Source organism: Tursiops truncatus, chromosome 20, assembly GCF_011762595.2.
Source record: "Tursiops truncatus isolate mTurTru1 chromosome 20, mTurTru1.mat.Y, whole genome shotgun sequence".
Taxonomy (NCBI): Eukaryota; Metazoa; Chordata; class Mammalia; order Artiodactyla; family Delphinidae; genus Tursiops; species Tursiops truncatus.
The window spans coordinates 39,172,417-39,193,018 of NC_047053.1; the positions used below are offsets into that span (position 1 = coordinate 39,172,417).

Consider the following 20,602-nt stretch of genomic DNA (forward strand, 5'->3'; position numbering starts at 1 on the left):
TATGAAAGGATATATATCAGACTATTAATGTTGGATTCCTGGGAAGAGACAATGAAGAGAGGAGTGAGTAATCATTAGAGAAATGCAAAACAAAACTACAATGAGGTATCACCTCACACCAGTCAGAATGGCCATCACCAAAAAAATTTGCAAACAATAAATGCTGGAGAGGGTGTGGAGAAAAGGGAACCCTCTTGCACTGTTGGTGGGAATGTAAATTGATACAGCCACTATGGAGAACAGTATGGAGGTTCCTTAAAAAACTAAAAACAGAACTACCATATGACCCAGCAATCCCACTACTGGGCATATACCCTGAGAAAACCATGATTCAAAAAGAGTCATGTATCACAATGTTCACTGCAGCACTATTTACAAGAGCCAGGACATGGAAGCAACCTAAGTGTCCATCGACAGATGAATGGATAAAGAAGATGTGGCACATATACATGATGGAATATTACTCAGCCATAAAAAGAAATGAAATTGAGTTATTTGTAGTGAGGTGGATGGACCTAGAGTCTGTCATACAGAGTGAAGTAAGTCAGAAAGAGAAAAACAAATACCGTATGCTAACACATATATATGGAATCTAAAAAAAAAAAAAAAAAAGGCTCTGAAGAACCTAGGGTCAGGACAGGAATAAAGACGCAGACATAGAGAATGGACTTGAGGACATGGGGAGGGGGAAGGGTAAGCTGGGAAGAAGTGAGAGAGTGGCGTGGACATATATACACTACCAAATATAAAAGAGACAGCTAGTGGGAAGCAGCCACATGGCACAGGGAGATCAGCTTGGTGCTTTGTGACCACCTAGAGGGGTGGGATAGGGAGGGTGGGAGGGAGACGCAAGAGAGAGGGGATATGGGGATATATGTATACGTATAGCTGATTCACTTCGTTATGCAGCAGAAACTAACACAACATTGTAAAGCAATTATACTCCAATAAAGATGTTAAAAAAAAAAAAAGAGGAATGAGGGACATTTCAGGTCTTTGTTTTTTAACTTTCTTTCTTGTAATTTTCTGTAATGTTTTAAAGTTTTTCTTAAAAAGTAGAATGCATTTTATATGCAAGAAAAAAATGTTATTTTCTTTGTATAAAACAAAACCCAGGGACTTCCCTGGTGGTCCAGTGGTTAAAACTCTGTGCTTCCAACGCAAGGGGCGCAGGTTCAATCCCTGGTCAGGGAACTAAGATCCCACATGCCACATGCGGCATGGCCAAAATAACCAAAAAAACCCCAAACAACAACAAAAACCAAAGAACCCCAAAACCCCGAACACCCACTTCTCCCCATAGGTCAGCGCACATCCTAAAGACCCTGGAAGAGCAAGCACATCTTTGTACACACAAAGGAAGCACATTTCAACAGCACTTTGTTTCTTCCCAGGCCTCACCTGGGCTGCAGTGGCTGCAGTTTGGAGGAGGCGGGACTCTTCCCACAGGCACCGGGCCACAATTCGGGCAATCTCCATTGGCTTCTCAAGGTATCTGCTCTGTACGTAGGAGAGAAAGAGAATGAAAAGTGGCAGTAGACTAAGGAGATGTGGACTGAACTTTGCTAACTTCCTCATAAATTAGGGAAAGTGTGACATTTACTACATGAAACAACACAGCAAAGGCCTCAGAGCCTGGCTGCAAATAGTGGGAGATGAAGGGAAGAAGAGAGGAAGAAAGGCAGTAATGAGGAGCTGTACTTCACTGAGAGAAGGCTTGGTCGTCTGTCTTTGGACAGTGTGTTATCCCAGTCTTACAGGGAGGCAACTGACTTTGTCAAGGAGTATCCATTTATGGTCAAACCTTTAACACTGAAAAGTAAGAGTCATCTTCCTAGTCATCCGCCCTCATCACAGTCATGTTATTAACATACTAACATAACACGATTAACATAGCAATCACATTATTATTTCAGTGAACCAAAAAAGTGAATTTCGCAATGATACTCAAAGGGCTAGTTACTTCTCCTTGGATTTAAAGTACAAGATATGTTCTCATTATTTAGCAAAATTAGAAAAGAAACTTTCAGGAAAGAAAGATAAAACCCTCCTCTGCGGGTTCAGTTTCTCATCACACCTGAAGGAACTGCTTGATTCTTCGCAGGTTGTGCTGATAGAGAACATTGGACTCTTGCAGGAAGCGGCTATACTGCTGGTCAATTTCACCCAAGAGATTATGAAACACCAAAGTTGCATGTGATTCTTTGCTGGCCGCATATGCCCTAGGAAAAGGAAGAGGATAAAGAATGACGATTCTGAAACCTACACACGCACACATACGTACACATGCATGCACGCAGAAATCACCACCGAGGAGGAAAAAACCCAAGGCAAACCTGATGCTACAACCCACTCATCACTTCAGATGCATCTTGCTCAGCAACCATAAGTGTCATCCATTTAAAAATTATCAACCATTATTCCAGATACTATTAGCCACGGTCATAGTTCTATATTTATCAAATACTTGAGTGAACAGGTATGTTGTTTTGCTTTAAATTCTCCGTCAACTCTGTGGTCAGACTTTTAGTAGCAAATAAGCCATCCCAGGCTAGGGTGGCCTACTTCTGACATCTCTGTATCACCTCTCTGGCCCCTTACCAAATTCTGGAAAAACTAGGTCAGGGGCCTGAATTAAACCAAAATTAATAGGTGGATCTGCATACATTCAAGTGAAGGAGGGACTTCCCTGGTGGCCCAGTGGGTAAGACTCCATGCTCCCAAGGCAGGGGGCCCGGGTTCAATCCCTGGTCAGGGAATAGATCCCTCATGCTGCAATTAAAGATCCCGTGTGCCTCAACTAAGACCTGGAGCAGCCAAAATAAATAAATAATAAAATAAATAAATATTAAAAAAAAAAGGGGAGGAAATAGTTGTTGGGATTCTGTACCATTATCTCCTCTATGAACGAGTCTATTTCTCTGACTCTGTGTTTCTTTCCCTTAATGAAAGGGGAATCAGAAGTACGAACCCAAACTTTTACCCACGACAGAATTCTCATTCAGATTAAAAAAATTCACTTCGCTGTGTGGCAGAAACTAACACAACACTGTAAAGCAATTATACTCCAATTAAAAAAATATATATCTATATATCTATAGCATGTCCCTGAAGTGTCAGAACACACAGAGCATCTCATCAAGCAAATGAGATTAAAGTCAGGCTTCAAAACATCTACCACCAAGCAGGCTGCTTCAATGTGCCAAAAGACAGCTGCCCAGATGCCCTTCTAATGTAGAAAATGTTTTTACAAGACTAAAATGACCTCTCTATCTTCTGTTCTCTTTTATCCCATCACCTGTACCCATAAGCTTTTCAAAGAAATAGTTAGCAAAGAGTTAAGTTAGAGCAGATCATGTCTCTTGTCTCAAACTGAAACCTAACAATTTGGGGAGTTTCTCAAGAAGGACTTACCAATCTTGACTCTCGATCCAAGGGGCTAGAAACTGCCGTAGCTCCATCGGGAAGCTGTCACTGTACAGCTGATGAAGCTGCTCCAAGTACCGTGTGTCCAGCTGCTGTAGCTGATTCCATTGGGCCATTCTGCTGGAATCAGGGGTCACACTGCAAACCAAAGGTGTATATGGTCACTACAAGCCCCAGTAAGGGGAAACAATCTATCCAACACAGGCATCGGGTCTGTGATTAGGGATAAAAGGTGCTTTGGAAAGGATCTTCCATGTTTCTCCCAGTTCAGAACAATACATATACATTCAAATCTCTACCTCTGGAACCACGTCGCAGCTTCTTTCTCCTAAACCAGGATGACAATGTGGGCATGATGTCATGTTCTAGAACCCATTATCTCTCAGAGGTATGTGAAGCTGAGAAATTACTTAACTTCCAGATTTCCATTTCCTCCTCTATCAGAGACCATAATTCCCACCCCTCAGGGTTACTGAGATAATATTTCTTGAGCACCCAGCTCAGTGTCTAGCACACAACAGATGCTCAACAGATGTGAGCTCCTTTCTTTCCACTCTACACTCCTTTTAGGTGGACTAGGAGGTAGAAACACAGTAAACCTAAGTTTGATCTTTAAGAACAAAATGTGGGATATGGGTGTTCAGGGAGGGCAGAGAGTTAATTCCAAGACTACAGGTTTAAACACATAAGCAAGGACCTGCCTGGGATTCTCCCACTCAAAAAAAAGAGTAATTTTGTTTCTAAAATTTCTCAGTCTGGGATGAGAAAGAAGAGAAGCTAAAAACCAGGCATTCAGGTTGTCCCCAGGTTCATGAACACCCCAGGGAAATGCTCAAGGAGAAGCCAAGCCAGCTAACCACCTTGAGTCCTCTTTCTGAATAGCTTGGGGTCATGGAAATAGCAATACAGACCAAGTAGTCTTAAGAAGCTGTAAAAAATAACTATGAGTAGGAGCCAAAGACTAAAGTATATATGGATCAAAGTATATTGAGGGCTTCCCTGGTGGCGCAGTGGTTGAGAGTCCGCCTGCCGATGCAGGGGACGCGGGTTCGTGCCCCGGTCCGGGAAGATCCCACATGCCGCGGAGCGGCTGGGCCTGTGAGCCATGGCCGCTGAGCCTGCGGGTCCAGAGCCTGTGCTCCGCGATGGGAGAGGCCACAGCAGTGAGAGGCCCGTGTACCGCAAAAAAAAAAAAAAAAAAAAAAAAGTATATTGAGATGGTTCTCTGGGACAGTGAGAACATTTACTGAAAGGTAGACTACATACAAATACGTACACTTTACTAGAGTGCTTGATTTATTTCTTGAAGAAGGCATGAATAAGCACCTAATTACTGGTCCTTTCATAAAAAGGACTGGGCAAACTGGTGACAAAACCGACAGGTCTTGTGTTCTCAGAGCAGCAAGTTAAATGATCACCAAGCTGTTCAGGATCTGGGGTCCTTACAGAATTCAAAAGGGCTGTGCTGCTGTTCTCCTTCTCTTTCTTGCGGGGACAGAAACAGCATACCCCCTTGCTACTGCAAAGATGGCATCAACTGATCAAGCTTTCAAGCACATATTCAGGAAAGCAGGGTCAGTCCCCTCACGGCAGTCTTTAATTGAACAATTAAAAATCTAAGGCAGGGACCTCCCTGGTGGCGCAGTTGTTAAGAATCTGCCTGCCAATGCAGGGGACACGGGTTCAAGCCCTGGTCTGGGAAGATTCCCACATGCCACGGAGCAACTAGGGCCTGTGCGCCACAACTACTGAGCCTGTGCTCTAGAGCCCGAGAGCCATACTACTGAGCCCACCTGCCACAACTACTGAAGCCCGTGTGCCTAGAACCCGTGCTCCGCAACAAGAGAAGCCACCGCAACGAGAAGCCCGCTCACCACAACGAATAGTAGCCCCTGCTCGCCGCAGCTAGAGAAAGCCCACATGCAGCAACGAAGACCCGATACAGCCAAAAATCAATCAATTAATTAATTAAAAAAAAACTAAGGCAGCACCATCCAATAGAAATCTAATACAAGCCACATATGTAATCTTAAATTTTCTAGGTGCCATATTTAAAAAGTAAAAAGAAAGAGGTAAAATTAACTTTAATAATACATTTTCTTTAACCTAATATAACCGAAATGTTATCATCTTAACATGCGATCATACAAAAACTATTAATGAGATACTTTACATTCTTCTTTTTGTACTAAGTTTTCTAAACCAGTGTATGCTTTACACTTATGCCACAGATCTAAAGTATTTCCCTCCTCAAGTACCAAGGGCTTAAGTTCCACTGGTGAAAAAGTTCAGTAAAGCAAAGAGATGAGAATGTCAGGACGAGGTATTTGCCCCAGTCGGGCCAATATGTTTCCATAAATAAACTAAATCTTCCAACAACATTAGAGGGGAATAAGTTAAGTTTCCTAGGTGCTTGGGATTTTTTTTAACAATGTCTTAGGCACCTCCCGAGCATTTTCAGCTACCACTCCTTTGCAGTCGCACCCCCAGCCCCCCATCTCCACCCCCAAGATTAACCTGCCACAGGACCGATGCAATGCTACCTGGGCAGTGGTACATGTATGCTAAACACTGGCTAATGAAAGCAGTAACTGAAGCGCACGCTACACGCTGAAGCATTGTAACCATGTCGAATTTTACTCTCAACAGGAAATCAAAGGCCTACAACCACTATGGAGAACAGTATGGAGGTCCCTTAAGAAACTAAAAATAGAACTACCATATGACCCAGCAATCCCACTCCTGGGCATAGACCTGGAGAAAACCATACTCGAAAAGATACATGCACCCCAGTGTGCACTGCAGCACTGTTTACTATAGCCAAGACATGGAAGCAATCTAAATGTCCATCGACAGAGGAATGGATAAAGAAGATGTGGTCCATATATACAATGGAATTACACAGCCATAAAAAAGAATGAAACAATGTCATTTGCAGCAACATGGAGGGACCTAGAGATTATCATACTAAGTGAAGTCAGACAGAGAAAGACAAATATATGATATCACTCATGTGTAATCTAATTTTTAAAAATGATACAAATGAACTTATTTACAAAATAGAAACACACACACAGACTTTGAAAACAAACTTATGGTTACCAAAAGGGAAACGTGGAGGGGAGGGATAAATTAGGAATTTGGGATTAACATACACGCACTACTATATATAAAATAGATAACCAACAAGGACCTACTGTATAGCACAGGGAACTCTACTCAGTATTCTATAATAACCTATATGGGTAAAGAATCTGAAAAAGAATAAATATATGTATAACTGAATCACTCTGCTATACACCTGAAACTAACACAACATTGTAAGTCAACTCTACTCCAATAAAATAAATTTTAAAAAAAATCAAAGGCCATTAGAACTCTCTTACAATATTCACATTTGGGCCAAGTTAAAAATCTGCCTCAGCCATAAAAAGGAACGAAATTGGGTCATTTGTACAGATGTGGATGGACCTACAGACTGTCATACTGAGTGAAGTAAGTCAGAAAGAGAAAAACAAATATCATATATTAACGCATATTTGTGGAATCTAGAAAAATGGTACAGACGAACCAGTTTGCAAGGCAGAAATAGAGACAAAGATGTAGAGAACAAACGTATGGACACCAAGGGGGGAAAGGGCGGGTGGGATGAATTGGGAGATTAGGATTAACATATAAACACTAACATGTATAAAACAGGTAACTAATGAGAACCTGCTGTGTAGCCCAGGGAACTCTACTTCACTTCGCTATACAGTAGAAACGAACACAACATTGTAAAACCACCATACCCCAACTAAAAAAAAAAAAAATCTGCCTCCTAGGCTAAACGCATCATGATCTGTCTTGTGTTTCTCAGGACTTGATCTGCACAGACATCTGCGTAATATGCCAATTTATGTAGATTCTACTGCATGTGAATGTAGGGAACTCCAGACCCACATAATTCAATACAGTAGTCAGCAGCCATATGTGGTTACTGAGCACTTGAAATGTGGCTGGTTTCAAACTGAAATACACTAGATTTTGAAGACTTAGTACAAAAAAGAAAGTAAAATGTCTCGCTAATATTGAAATGTTAATATTCTAGATATATTGGATTAAATTTTATATATATATTTTTTACTTATATATGTGTGTGTATATACACATACGTATATATATATAAATATATATATATATCATATATATATATTTTTTTGGCCACGCCACACAGCTTGCGGGATCTTAGTTCCCTGACCAGGGATTGAACCTGGGCCCCGGCAGTGAAAGCGCCCAATCCTAACCACTGGACCTCCAGGGAATTCCCCAAATAAAATATATTATTAAGATGAATTTCACCCATCTCTTTTTACTTCTTTTAATGTGGCTATTAGGAACTTTACATATGTGACTTGCCTTCTATTTTTATTGGACACTACTGCTCTAGATTATGTAACCCAAAAGCCATGTTCTAATAAAGGATTTAAAGAAATAGACACCTACTTTTCATAATAAACTCCCGTGTTATAAATCAATTAAAAAATAGACTAATAAAAAAATAGACTAATTATTTAATTGCTGATCTTGGATACAAATGTAGAGCCATCACAGTCTGCTCCCTGAAGTTCCAAATTAAAACTATAAAGCAGCATCACACCATACCTGCTCAATCATGGATTAACAATGTAGTCATGCATGAATATTTGCATTTTCAAACTCATATACCATTAAAAAATTACAAGTTTTTGAAAATTTGCCAATTCGTTTCTAGTCCATTACTCAAGAGGGTTTTTGTTGTTTGGGTTTTAGTTAGTTGTAGTAAGTAGTATAATAATGGGGCTATTTCTTAAACCAGAAACCAGCTAACAGTATTTTCCATAAAATTAAGGGACCAAAAATGACTGATGTTATGTTCTACTTCTCAGTCTAATCACTGTAGGTAATACTTAATAGCTACTCTATATTAAAAAAAGAATCATTCTAAATTAAAGCCAAAGGGCAGGCAGTATTTTCAAGGAGAACATGGGCAAACAGTCAGTGATTTCCTTACCAGCTGCTTAGCTACAAACCATATTTAACTAACAGGAACCACAGGGCAATCAGACCAATTGCTCTTCATAAGAACTCTAGATCCTCAAGAGATCAAAAGCCAAATTGTCTAGGAAAACCATTGCCCACTGGCTTTGTGGTAATTGTCTTACTGGAAAAAAACTTTTTTTAACAATCTCAATTCCGGTTTTTCAAATTACAAGTTAATCTGAAGGACTCTGCTAAATTCTAACTGAAGTATTTCTTACCTATGGAATAATTCTAAGCCTGACCTAATAACCACTTTCACTGAACTCCAGAACACAGAGAGCGATTTGCACAACAACGTGAGTGCCCAGCACCATTCTGGGTGCAGAGGAGACAAGTCAATTCATTCCATACAGTGGCTGGCTTAGGGCAATACATTCTCTTAATTCTCTCCAGGCGTTTACTCAGTTTAAGGTTCACAGATAGTAAAGGAAAGGTGAGTGTGATCCTGTTTTCTACAACCCAAAAGAAAAGAACAATAAAAATGAAACAGCAAGTCACCAAAGACTTTCTGGACTTTTCAAAACAGGAATTTCTCAACCTCTTGGGGATAACTTACTAAAAAGAAGTCATAAGGCAAATGACTACTGTCTAATGGGGAACTTATTACACAAAAAAGGTCTGTCCAAGTCACAGTTCTCATTTATACACTTCAATCTAAAGAAACCAAGGGATGTGTTGAGAACCACAAGTCAAGACGACTTACAAAAGGCTTCATTACATCATTCCATAAAACATCTTTTTAAATTAACACCTGCTCTTCGCATGCAGGCACCAGTGGATTTACGACAGGGGTGAGTGAGTCAGGGGTGAAAGTGAGAGGGACGAAAACCAGGTGTATACAATAATCCAGAACAGAAAGCAATCTAAAGATAATTTCTGTTCATCCTTGCAATGAGTCCCAAGATTCTTCTTCGGGTGTTAGCCATACTCTATATTAGAAATACCTGCATTTAAAATAGAACATATTTATTCATACTTGTATATTATCTGTTGCCTACACTAAGGTCCTCTTTGCTGTCAGGAAAGGTCCAGTGACTAAGGCAACCAAAGTATAAAATAACATAGAAATGGTACTAATTTCTACTGAAACCAGTCCTTTTAAGAAGGCGTTTTTGGGACTTCCCTGGTGGTGCAGTGGTTAAGAATCCGCCTACCAATGCATGGGACACGGGTTTGAGCCCTGGTCCAGGAAGATCCCACATGCTGTGGAGCAACTAAGCCCGTGCACCACAACTACTGAGCCCGTGTGCCACAACTACTGAAGCCTGCACGCCTAGAGCCCGTGCGCTGTAACAAGAGAAGCCACCACGATGAGAAGCCTGCACACTGCAACAAAGAGTAGCCCCCACTTGCTGCAACTAGAGAAAGCCCGCAAGCTGCAACGAAGAACCAATGTAGCCAAAAATAAAGTAAAATAAAATTAATTAATTAAAAAAAAAAAATCTGCACTTCCACTGCAGGGGGCACGGGTTCGATCCCTGGTCGGGGAACTAAGGTCCCACATGCCTCATAGTGTGGCCTAAGGAAAAAAAAACAGTAATAATGTTCACTGTGGAAGATTTGGAGAAATACAAAAACAAAAAACAAAAGATAAAATCACCCATATCGTATCATCACACTGTCCAGAACTACAATTGACATGTTGGACATGTTGATATAATTCCTCTTAATCTATCTCAGGGTACGTATATATTTTTTTAATTTCTTTCTGGAAGTTAGGATCATAGGATTTTTTACAGCTTTCTATTCTCTTTTAACTCTTATTTTATAGTAAACATGTTCTATACAACGGGATTTCTGTTTAAAGCCCAGAGAACAACTGTTTGGTTTCTATTAGTGTTTTCAATATAATCCTGAAAATTCCATTAAGGGTCACAGAATTTATTTATAATTATAAGCTCCAATTTTTTTGTTCTCGCCATACCACATTCCAAAAATAATATGAGGTAGCTGCAAACTCCTTAAAGTAAATTAGGGAGGAGAAAAAAATGAGGAAACACTAAGAGGCAATTAATACTAGACAAAGACACTCAACCTTCATAACATTTTCACTGTTGGATTAAAGGTGTAACGAATGACAGGGAGTCCACATTCAAATATTATAGCTTAACTATTTCACCACTGATAATTACCCTAGACATTAAGACTTTGGAATTTCAAATTTAAAAAGATAATTCGAAATAAGTACACTTGTATACTAAATATGTAATTTCCTTGCTTACAAATCCAAATAGTTCCTTTGTAAAGTTTAAGACTAGATGTTTGCCTTTAATAAAAAGTCTTTGCAGAGATCTAGTTTTGATTTCCTAAAAAGACAAAATATTAACACTTGAGTGCCCAATCTGAACTAACCTCATTGTAATATTCAAATATATTCAATTACAAATAATAGGATTTGCTTTAAAGTCAGAAACAAACACTTCTTTGCAAAAAATGGACATTGAGATATAAGAGAACTTGAATTATAGTTCCCTACTAAGGTGGCAAAATTGAAAAAAGAAAGAAGTACTGGGCTTCCCTGGTGGCGCAGTGGTTGAGAATCTGTCTGCTAATGCAGGGGACACGGGTTCAAGCCCTGGTCTGGGAAGATCCCACACGCCGCGGAGCAACTAGGCCCGTGAGCCACAACTACTGAGCCTGCGCCGCGTCTGAAGCCTGTGCTCCGCAACAAGAGAGGCCGCGATAGTGAGAGGCCTGCGCACCGCGATGAAGAGTGGCTCCCGCTTGCCACAACTAGAGAAAGCCCTCGCACAGAAACGAAGACCCAACACAGCCAAAAGTAAATAAATAAATAAATAAAATTAAAAAGTGACTGTACCATTTAAAAAAAAAAAAAAGAAAGAAGTACTAAATTACTGGGGAGCAGAGCTCGGAGAAGCGAAAGAACAGTTTTAATGATACTCTGGAGCACATTCAACCCCCCAAATTCTACTATCCCTCATTCTTCTTATCTCACTTTAATTCTTGGAAAAGTTCAAGAATCTTGTGCTGAGCACATGATTTTTTCCATTCCAAATTCTGACCAGTGTAAAGTCTTATCACTAGTACTACTTTTGTATAGTTATCTAATTTAAATCCAGAAACACAGAGAATAAAATGTATCAGGTTTACAGTTAAGTGTAAGAGGTGGAGACTACCAGGAATGCTAACAGCAAAAAGGAAGGAAAACCTAGTGCCTTGATCCATGAAGGATAATCAGGATGTTAAAAACAAAACCAAAAGCACCACCCAAAATATAGTGCTACCTCTGAGAAAAAGATTCTGAAAACTATGAATTGTCAAGGCCTCTTATTTCAAATCTAATAGTGTTATGGAATTAACAAACAAAAACGGACATATCTCCAAACTTCATTTGGGATAGGCAGCATATTTGATCACAAATATTTCAGATTAAAAGAACAAGAGCATAACAAACATAATTCCCTCTAAACTGAAAGTAACACAACTAGATGCGCTTTGTCAATTACTGAGTGTGAAGTTCATGGTTAAAGTTGCCTGAGAACAGGTCTGAGCTCCAGATAAAGACCACAAAACAAATCAAATTTGAGCATCACGTGGCCCCCCACTTTGTCACACGTCCCCTCCGCCAACCAGACACGCTCCTCTGAAGCGGTGTGGTGTAAAGCCAAGTACCAAGAGACTTGACCTTGGATGGGCCTGGGTGCAAGCCCTCCCTACCATTTATCAGCTGTTTGTTTGGGAGATATTACTTGACTACATAACAGGCTTCTCTAGTAAAATGGGGAAGTAACCCTCTTTTGAAGGATTGTTATATCGGTTTAAAAAAAAATAACAGATGTACAGCATCCTTCCTATATGTGCTGGGTACACCTCATTGCCGTATTGTTCCTTCCCCTCACGGCATCCCTTTCATCAGCATTTCTTATACTAAATCCATTTCCTCAATGCCCTGGGAAACACAGATTAATTAATTGGATTAGTCCTGTTAAATGATAAAGTCAGCTTTCCCTGCTTACATGCATTTTAATGGGTCTTTGTAACATCCTGAGGGAGGAGTTAGTAATGCTGTGATCTGGTGTGAGTGAAGGGGAGAGGGTTGGGTTGGTGCCCTGATCAAATATCTCCACCTATAGTTCACCTAAGGATAGCTCCAGGTCCTAAAAAGACTAAAGGTGAAAACACCAAGTGATATGCAAATGAATGAAAAAGATGAAAAATAAGAATCTTGGTTTAAGAGCAGTCCAAAGAACTAATGGTTATTGCTAATATTTATATAGCACTTACTATGTGCGAGGCACTTTTAAGTACTTGACATATTTATTTATTCATTTCATCTTCACGACAACCCTATGAGATAGACACTATTTTTATACCCATTTTACAGAGGAGGAAAATGAGGCACAGAATTTTAAGTGATTCACCCAAGATCAGACAGGTAGTAAAGGCATGAAGCTGGACTCCTAACCCAAATAAGTCCGTTTTCAGAATTCCTGAACTTAATGCTACAGTGGAAGTTTTCATTGATTTTTAGTAACGCATGAGTCAACCATAATACCAAGCCAGTGTGATCTAATGATATTTTAACAGACATATATAGCATTTGAATGAAGGGATCTATTAGTCCAGCTGTAACTGGCCCACACCTAGTGATATTCTAATTGTATCACAATTTAAATGGTGCATTAATAAAACAAACACATTCAGGGAGGGGCAATCAGGGTGTGAGGAGTCCAAGAACTTGAACGTTTTGCCCAGGAAGAAGACTTGGGGAGCAGGAAGTGAGGTTAGGAGAGAAAAATATAAATTACGAAGAGTGGCTTTTCAAATACTTGGAGATCTGAAAGGGTAAATTACTCCAGAATCAGGATCTGTTTTCCCACAACATCTACTCCTGGATTCTGCCCTCTGTATGCAGAGGTTCCCCACCGTGGCTGCAGATCAGAATTACAAGGGCAGATTTTTTTTTTTTTTTTTTTTTTTTTGCAGTACGCGGGCCTCTCACTGTTGTGGCCTCTCCCGTTGTGGAGCACAGGCTCCGGACGCACAGGCTCAGCGGCCATGGCTCACGGGCCCAGGCGCTCCGCGGCATGTGGGATCTTCCCGGACCGGGGCACGAACCCGTGTCCCCTGCATCGGCAGGCGGACTCTCAATCACTGCGCCACCAGGGAAGCCCAAGGGCAGATATTTTTTAAAAAGTAAAATAGAGATGCCCGGGAACCAAACCAGATGCCAAATGGGAATATTGCTGAGGGTGGGAACCAGGTTTCAATACTTAAAAGCTCCTCAGACAATGCTAAGGTGTGGCCAGACTGAGAACCTTGGAACAAGAGCAGAATCAGGTCTCACCCAGGATGCACATCACAATCACCTGAGGGGCTCTGAGATGCTGGAGGCTGGTCCTTACTCTACATGTACTGAATAATCATCCCCAAGGATGGGGTCCAGGCAGTTGTAATGAAGCAGAGCCCTGTGGAGACTGCATCAGGGAACTATGGCATGAGATGAGGCTGGAGAAGGCTCTGGTGTGAGCCATAAAAAGAAACAGGAACTCTCGCCCAAGGGTAATGGGGAGATCTGTAGAGTTTTAAGCAGACAAGTGACAAGTCTGTAAGCAGATAGCTTGGGGGTCCCTGCAGAAAGTGAACCAGGAATGGCTTTCTCAACATAAGAGAAGCCATTTTGGCCTAAGCCATTTTGTGATCTACGCCTGGCTGCAATGCTTGCCCTTGAACAGGTCTCAGTGATTAATGATCTTAAGAGAACACAGGAGTGCACAACAAAGAAAAGGTAGTCAAAGAACAGCGAAGTAACAAAGAAGAGTCCTAGTTCCTCCTCAAGAGATATACATGACAATATATCTTTGAGTTCTGCAGGAACTAAGGCCCCCATCCAGGTGAAGGATAGAACAATGATGTTGACCCTCCTGACTTCAATCAACTAAAGCTTGGACTCTGTAGACCTTTGCCCTAATCCTATGCTGAATTCCCCTCTGCCCAAGCCCCTTCATGAATATGCATGTCCCTTAGCTTCCGGGAGACACTGCTTTGGGAAAGATCCTGACGTTCTCCTTACTTGGACCTGAGCACTGTGACTCCGTAACTTGCACTTGTAACCTCTATGCCAGACTGCCTGCCAGCCTGAGGACAGGAAGAGCCTGGGCTTTTGATCACCAGTGTGTCTTCCCTTCACTTCCGCAGCATCCAGCAGGATGCCCAGCTCATAACAGATACTCAAAAAAAAATATGGAATGAATAAACCACTGGTATGAATTACAGCTACATTGACCGCACCAGATTCTCCCAGGCGAGGACACTGCGTCCAGTAAGAAGTATTCTGAGAAGCAGACCAACTCTTTCAGTTTTGCTGTTTGAAAAATTCAAGGATGACCCTTCAGTGACCTTTCAATAAGAGTAAAACCACAGCAACTCTCCCAGTTCAAAAACATACACCAGGGCTTCCCTGGTGGCACAGTAGTTAGGAGTCTGCCTGCCAATGCAGGGGACACAGGTTCGAGCCCTGGTCCAGGAAGATCCCACATGCCATGGAGCAACTAAGCCCGTGTGCCACAGCTGCTGAGCCAGCGCTCTACAGCCCACGAGCCACAACTACTGAACCCACATGCCTAGAGCCCATGCTCCACAAGAGAAGCCACTGCAATAAGAAGCCCGCGCACCGCAACAAAGGGTGGCCCCCCACTCACCGCAACTAGAGAAAGCCCACGCATAGCAACAAAGACCCAACACAACCAAAAATAAATAAATAAATAAAATAAAATTTTTTAAATATATAAATAAAAATTAAACAAACAAACAAACATACACCAGCTTCACACTGTCCCACCCAAAATCTTTACCCCCGGCTAAGGCTCCCCAACTCCTCAGCCAACTTTGGCCCCTCCAGCTCCTCTCTCCAGCCTCAAGATGACTTTCAAAATGTCAAGTCAACTCATCTCCCCCTCGCCCTCACCTCCACCCCCACAGACTTTGCTCCTTTCTCAAAGATGCTCTTGCCTAAAATGTTTTTCCCCTTGGTGGCACTATATGTCCCTTTTTTTTTTTTTTACATCTTTGTTAGAGTGTAATTGCTTTACAATGGTGTGTTACTTTCTGCTTTATAACAAAGTGAATCAGTATACGTCCCTTTCTTGTCTCCGCTGGAGAGGCATTCCCTAACCCTACCCATAGTCCAACCACTGCTTCAACTCGGAATGCCCACAGTACTTAGGTATGTGGCTCAGGCTTTTTTTTGTTTTGATTCCATCTCCTCCATCTGACCCTCACATATATCATTCTGATACCAAATTTAAGACACCAAATGAGTATTTCCTTTATAGCTTCCTTTACTCACACATATAAACACCACCTCCACTGCCAAAGTTCCTACTGAACACTCGCCGATGGCTACAATACTGAAAAGTACGGCACCAATACGCAACCGCATCTAGGAAAACAAGGTTAGCTCTACCCTGTATGATTGGTTACCTAGAATTTGGAGGTTTTTCTAGAGAGAAGCAAAGCATCCTTCCAACGAGCTTTGAATGCTGAGCAACTCATCCTCACAGGAATCAGAGGCAAGCTACCAACTTTTACAAACAAGAGTTTAGCCTTTGAGAAACAACTGTTAAGTTGAGCAAGCAAACCATCATGTCAAAATTTCCAGGCTTGAAGGCAACAAAGGGAGGAGGAGGGCAAGTTGCCGGGGAAAAAAGCCTGTAGGTACTGGTATCTTTGGTCAAAGCCCAAATAAAAGAGTCAAAAAGCATCCATTGATCTAGAATGCTATGTAAGTTAGAAATAAATTCTTTTAAGACAGACAAATAAAGCAGAGAAAGGGAACTTAAATTTCTAAATCTCAGTGTCACAGACCCACAATATAGTTCAACACTCATTGAAGAGAAGGAAGAAATTTTCTTGAATTTATTCAGGCCACTTTCCCTGGAAGAGATATTAAGGTAATCTGGTCACTTAGCATGGAGCACCGTATAACTGGGGCTGAGAATCCACATCCACGGATCCTGTGTTAGATCCCCTTCCTTCAAAGTCACTATGGTTTGGGGGCAGAACCTCAAATTCAAAGGGCATTTTTGGTGGTTGCCACACACATTAGAATGCCTCCAATTCTCCCCTACTACTCCTGTTGGGAGAAGGGGTCTTTGTTCCCTGTCCTTGAATCTAGCTAAACCCACGACTGCTCCAACCAGCAGAAGTATTGATATACAACTATAAAGGCCTGATTCTCTCAGAAAGCTCATTTTCCAGAACCCAACCAACATCCTCTGAGAAACCCAAGGCCGGAGAGGTCACACAGAGGCAGCTGGTGTACAGTCCCAGCTGAGATCAGCCTTTGATTCATCCCGGCCCAGGCATCAGATATGTGAGTGAAGCAGCCTCCGGATGATAACTGCCCCCAGACGTTCAAGTCTTCCCAGCTGAGGCCTCAGACGTTGTGGAGCAAAGGCAAGCCATCCCTGCCGTGCTACCCAAATCCCTGCCCACAGAATCTGTCAGCACAATAAAATGGTTGCTGCTTTACGCAACTAAATTTCAGTTGCTTTATGACACTTGGTGACCAGAACATTTTTACTAACATAGTGATGGAATACCATCTTAATAGAGTCCAACTTCCGTGAGAAAGGAATTGGAGTTTTAAAGGGAAAGACTTTGCTGTTAAAACTATTTCAGTAGTTAATCTCTTCTTTCCTTTATGTACTCATTTTCTAAATGATTCATCCAGTCTCACTCCTTCAAAATAACATCTGACAATCCCCAAATTTACATCTCCAGCCCTAGCCTTTCCCATGAACTCGAGTCCTCTATCTCACTGCCTACTCAATATCTCCACTTGGGTGTCTAACAAGCATCCCAAATTTAATGTACCCCAAACTAACCCTTTCATTAAAATCCTCTCCCTGGACTTCCCTGGTGGCGCAGTGGTTAAGAATCCACCTGCCAATGCAGGAGACACGGGTTCGATTCCTGGTCCAGGAAGATCCCACATGCCAAGGAGTAACTAAGGCTGTGCACCACAACTACTGAGCCTGTGCTCTGGAGCCTGCGAGCCACAACTACTGAGCCCGTGAGCCACAACTACTGAATCCTAGAGCCCGTGCTCCACAACAAGAAAAGCCACCACAATGAGAAGCCTGCGCACCACAACAAACAGTAGCCCCCGCTCACCGCAACTAGAGAAAGCCCGCGTGCAGCAAAGAAAACCCAACACAGCCAAAAATAAATAAATAAATATTAAAAAAAAAAAAAACCCTCTCCCAGCCAACTTCCCCTCCAATCTTCCCCATTTTAGCAAATGACAATCTTCCCCATTTTAGCAAATGACACCTCCACTCTTGCATGTGCTCACACTAAAAACCTTTAATATAAGCCGACTCCTCTTCCTCCTTCTCTGTTTCTCTCCCCCCAACATCCAATCCATTAACAAATCCTGTGGACTCTACCTTCAAAACATATCTAGAGGGCTTCCCTGGTGGCGCAGTGGTTGAGAATCTGCCTGCCAATGCAGGGGACATGGGTTCGAGCCCTGGGCTGGGAAGATCCCACATGCCGCGGAGCAACTAGGCCCGTGTGCCACAACTACTGAGCCTGCACGTCTGGAGCCTGTGCTCCGCAACAAGAGAGGCCGCGATAGTGAGAGGCCCGCACACCGCGATGAAGAGTGGTCCCCGCTTGCCGCAACTAGAGAAAGCCCTCACACAGAAACAAAGACCCAACACAGCCAAAAGGTAAATAAATTAATTAATTAAAAAAAAACATATCTAGAATGTGAGCAATTCTCACTACCTCCACTGCGACCATCTTAATCCAAGCCGCCATCAGCTCTTACTAAACTCCTAACTGATGCTTGATGCTCTCACTCCTGTCCCTCTACAGTCTATTCTCCACATTATAGATCTTCTCAAAATATAAGCCAGATCATTTCATTCCTCTGCTCAAAACCCACTCAGAAGAAGATCCAAACTCCCACCATGGTCCACCAGATAGTCAGTCCATTCTGCCCTGGATGCCTCTCTGACCTCTCCACTGTTCACTCCTTTGCTCACACCTCTCTCTTTTCTGCTTCTGGAACACACCACACCCATTTCTGCCCTAGGCCTTTTGTACCTTCTTCTCTCTCCCGGAAAGCTCTTCCCCTGGACAGCTACCTGGCTCGCTCCCTCACTTTATTCAGGTCTCTGTGCAAATGTCCCTTGATACCACTATCTAAAACAGCACATCTACCCCTGCGGAATTTTTTTCACATACTCATCACCATCCAATACGCCACAGATTTCTTTTTTGTTTCTCTCCCCCACCACCACCTGCTAGGGATGTGAGCTCCATGAGAACAGACTTTCTTCTGTTCACTGCTACTTCCCCAGTACCTAGAGAATGCTCAAATAATTGTTGAATAAAGGAATGAAAATTAATAAGCTGAAAAAATCTGTAACATACTTTTAGCACAAAGACTGAAATACCTTAAGCAGCTAACTAACTTCACATAATGGCATAAGCTAGTCTTCCTTAAGCATGATCTAATAGGTACAATAATTCATAAAAATTTTCTATAAGTGACAAAGCAAATATGTAGTTTCCCAACAGAAGAATTTATATGAAAATGTAAGAATCAAAAAAAAAAAAGAAAATGTAAGCATCACAATTTTTTTTTTTATTATAAGGCTTTTCCTATCAAGCTAAACTGTTACACAGTAGAGTTGTTACTCCTTAAATCGCAATAATGAGACTTTAGCTCCCTGCCGCCATCTAAAAGGGAACATTACATGACTTGAGCCTGTTGGTAGTACTGGAGAACCGAAGAAATTATATAACTAAATACTGACATATAGACACTGAAACGAGGTATCTCATAAAACAAAACCACTCGGATGAGTAAGTTTATTTTGAGATATTCCCAAAGTGAAAGGTCTACGACCCAACCTAGAATCAACAGTAAATCTCTTTACACAGGAAATCTATTGCCTGCTTTTCAATGTTGTACCCTCAAGACACTTGGGCTCCAACTCAATAACAAAAAGCATATAGTTGTTGTTATTGTTGTTTAAGAGCTCTTAAAATATATAAAATCCAACCTCTTCACTTCACAGGCATGGAAATAGATCACTGACATGACCATTGGGAACAACATCCAATAATCAGTCTCCTGACTTAGTCTAGTGTTCTTTCCACCACAAAATAGGACAAGGAGTAGGTCAAGCCTTCAATTTTACAACTAGAAAAATACGGCTAGAATGGTAGGGAAAAGTCTGATTACAAAGAGAAAATCTTCTATCCAGGCAGAAAGAAAGAGTCACAGTTGCTATTCTTCTGAAGAATATGTTGGGGTCTGAAAAAAAAGTTTATCACATACTGTGACCTCGGTAGACAAAAATGCACAGAAACAAAATATATCATTTTCTCAGAGGTCTTCTTTTATTTTATTTTCTTCCTCAGTTTTATTGAGCTACAACTGACATATAACGTTGTATTAGTTTTAGGTATACAACACAGTGATTTGAAATATGTGTATATTGTGAAATGCTTACCACTGTAAGTTTAGTTAACATCCATCACTTCACAAAGTTAGATTTTTTTCTTGTGATGAGAACTTTTAAGATCTACTCTTTCACAACTTTCAAACATACAAGGGAGTTCCCTGGTGGCCTAGTGGTTAGGATTCTGGGCTTTCACTGCCGTGGCCCGGGTTCAATCCTTGGTCGGGGAACTGAGATCTCGCATAGCTGTTCAGTGCAGCCAAAATTAAAAACAAATCAAACAAAAACTGAACAAACTAACAAAAACCATACAATACAGTGTGGTTAAGTATGGTCATCATGCTATACACTACATCTCCATCTCAGAGGCTTTCTAGCCAACTTGTGACATTTAGAAGGCCACATGTAGAGGTGTCACTGGTTTACTGAACATTTGAGTGCCTCTTTCCTAGGTGCTTTGCTAAGCCCCAAGGAACACAGAATTGGAGAATTCACAGTCTCTCTGCCAGAGTGAGAGGAATGCACAAGTTCAGGGTGTACTCCTGGAACATAACTCCAAAATAACAAGGTGAATGGTGTTCCTGGGACTTGTCCAAACTGGTCCCTCCTGTCAAGGAAGATACAGTTTTGAAAGAAAGGCAGACAAATAACAAGGTAATTACATGGAAATG

General features: G+C 41.5%; 1 protein-coding gene across 4 annotated transcripts in view; it reads right to left on the minus strand.

Moving 5' to 3' along the window:
• STAT3 (signal transducer and activator of transcription 3) overlaps positions 1-20,602 on the minus strand; it is a 64,095-nt gene that overhangs the window by 26,249 nt on the left and 17,244 nt on the right. For all 4 annotated transcript variants that reach the window (XM_033847817.2, XM_019939422.3, XM_019939421.3 and 1 more), the window contains exons 2-4: positions 3,415-3,564; positions 2,078-2,222; positions 1,402-1,500 (exon numbers count right to left, since the gene is read on the minus strand). In XM_033847817.2, coding sequence (XP_033703708.1) covers positions 1,402-1,500; positions 2,078-2,222; positions 3,415-3,542 — 372 coding nt within the window. In that variant the 5' untranslated portion in view covers positions 3,543-3,564. The remainder of the gene's footprint in view (positions 1-1,401; positions 1,501-2,077; positions 2,223-3,414; positions 3,565-20,602) is intronic.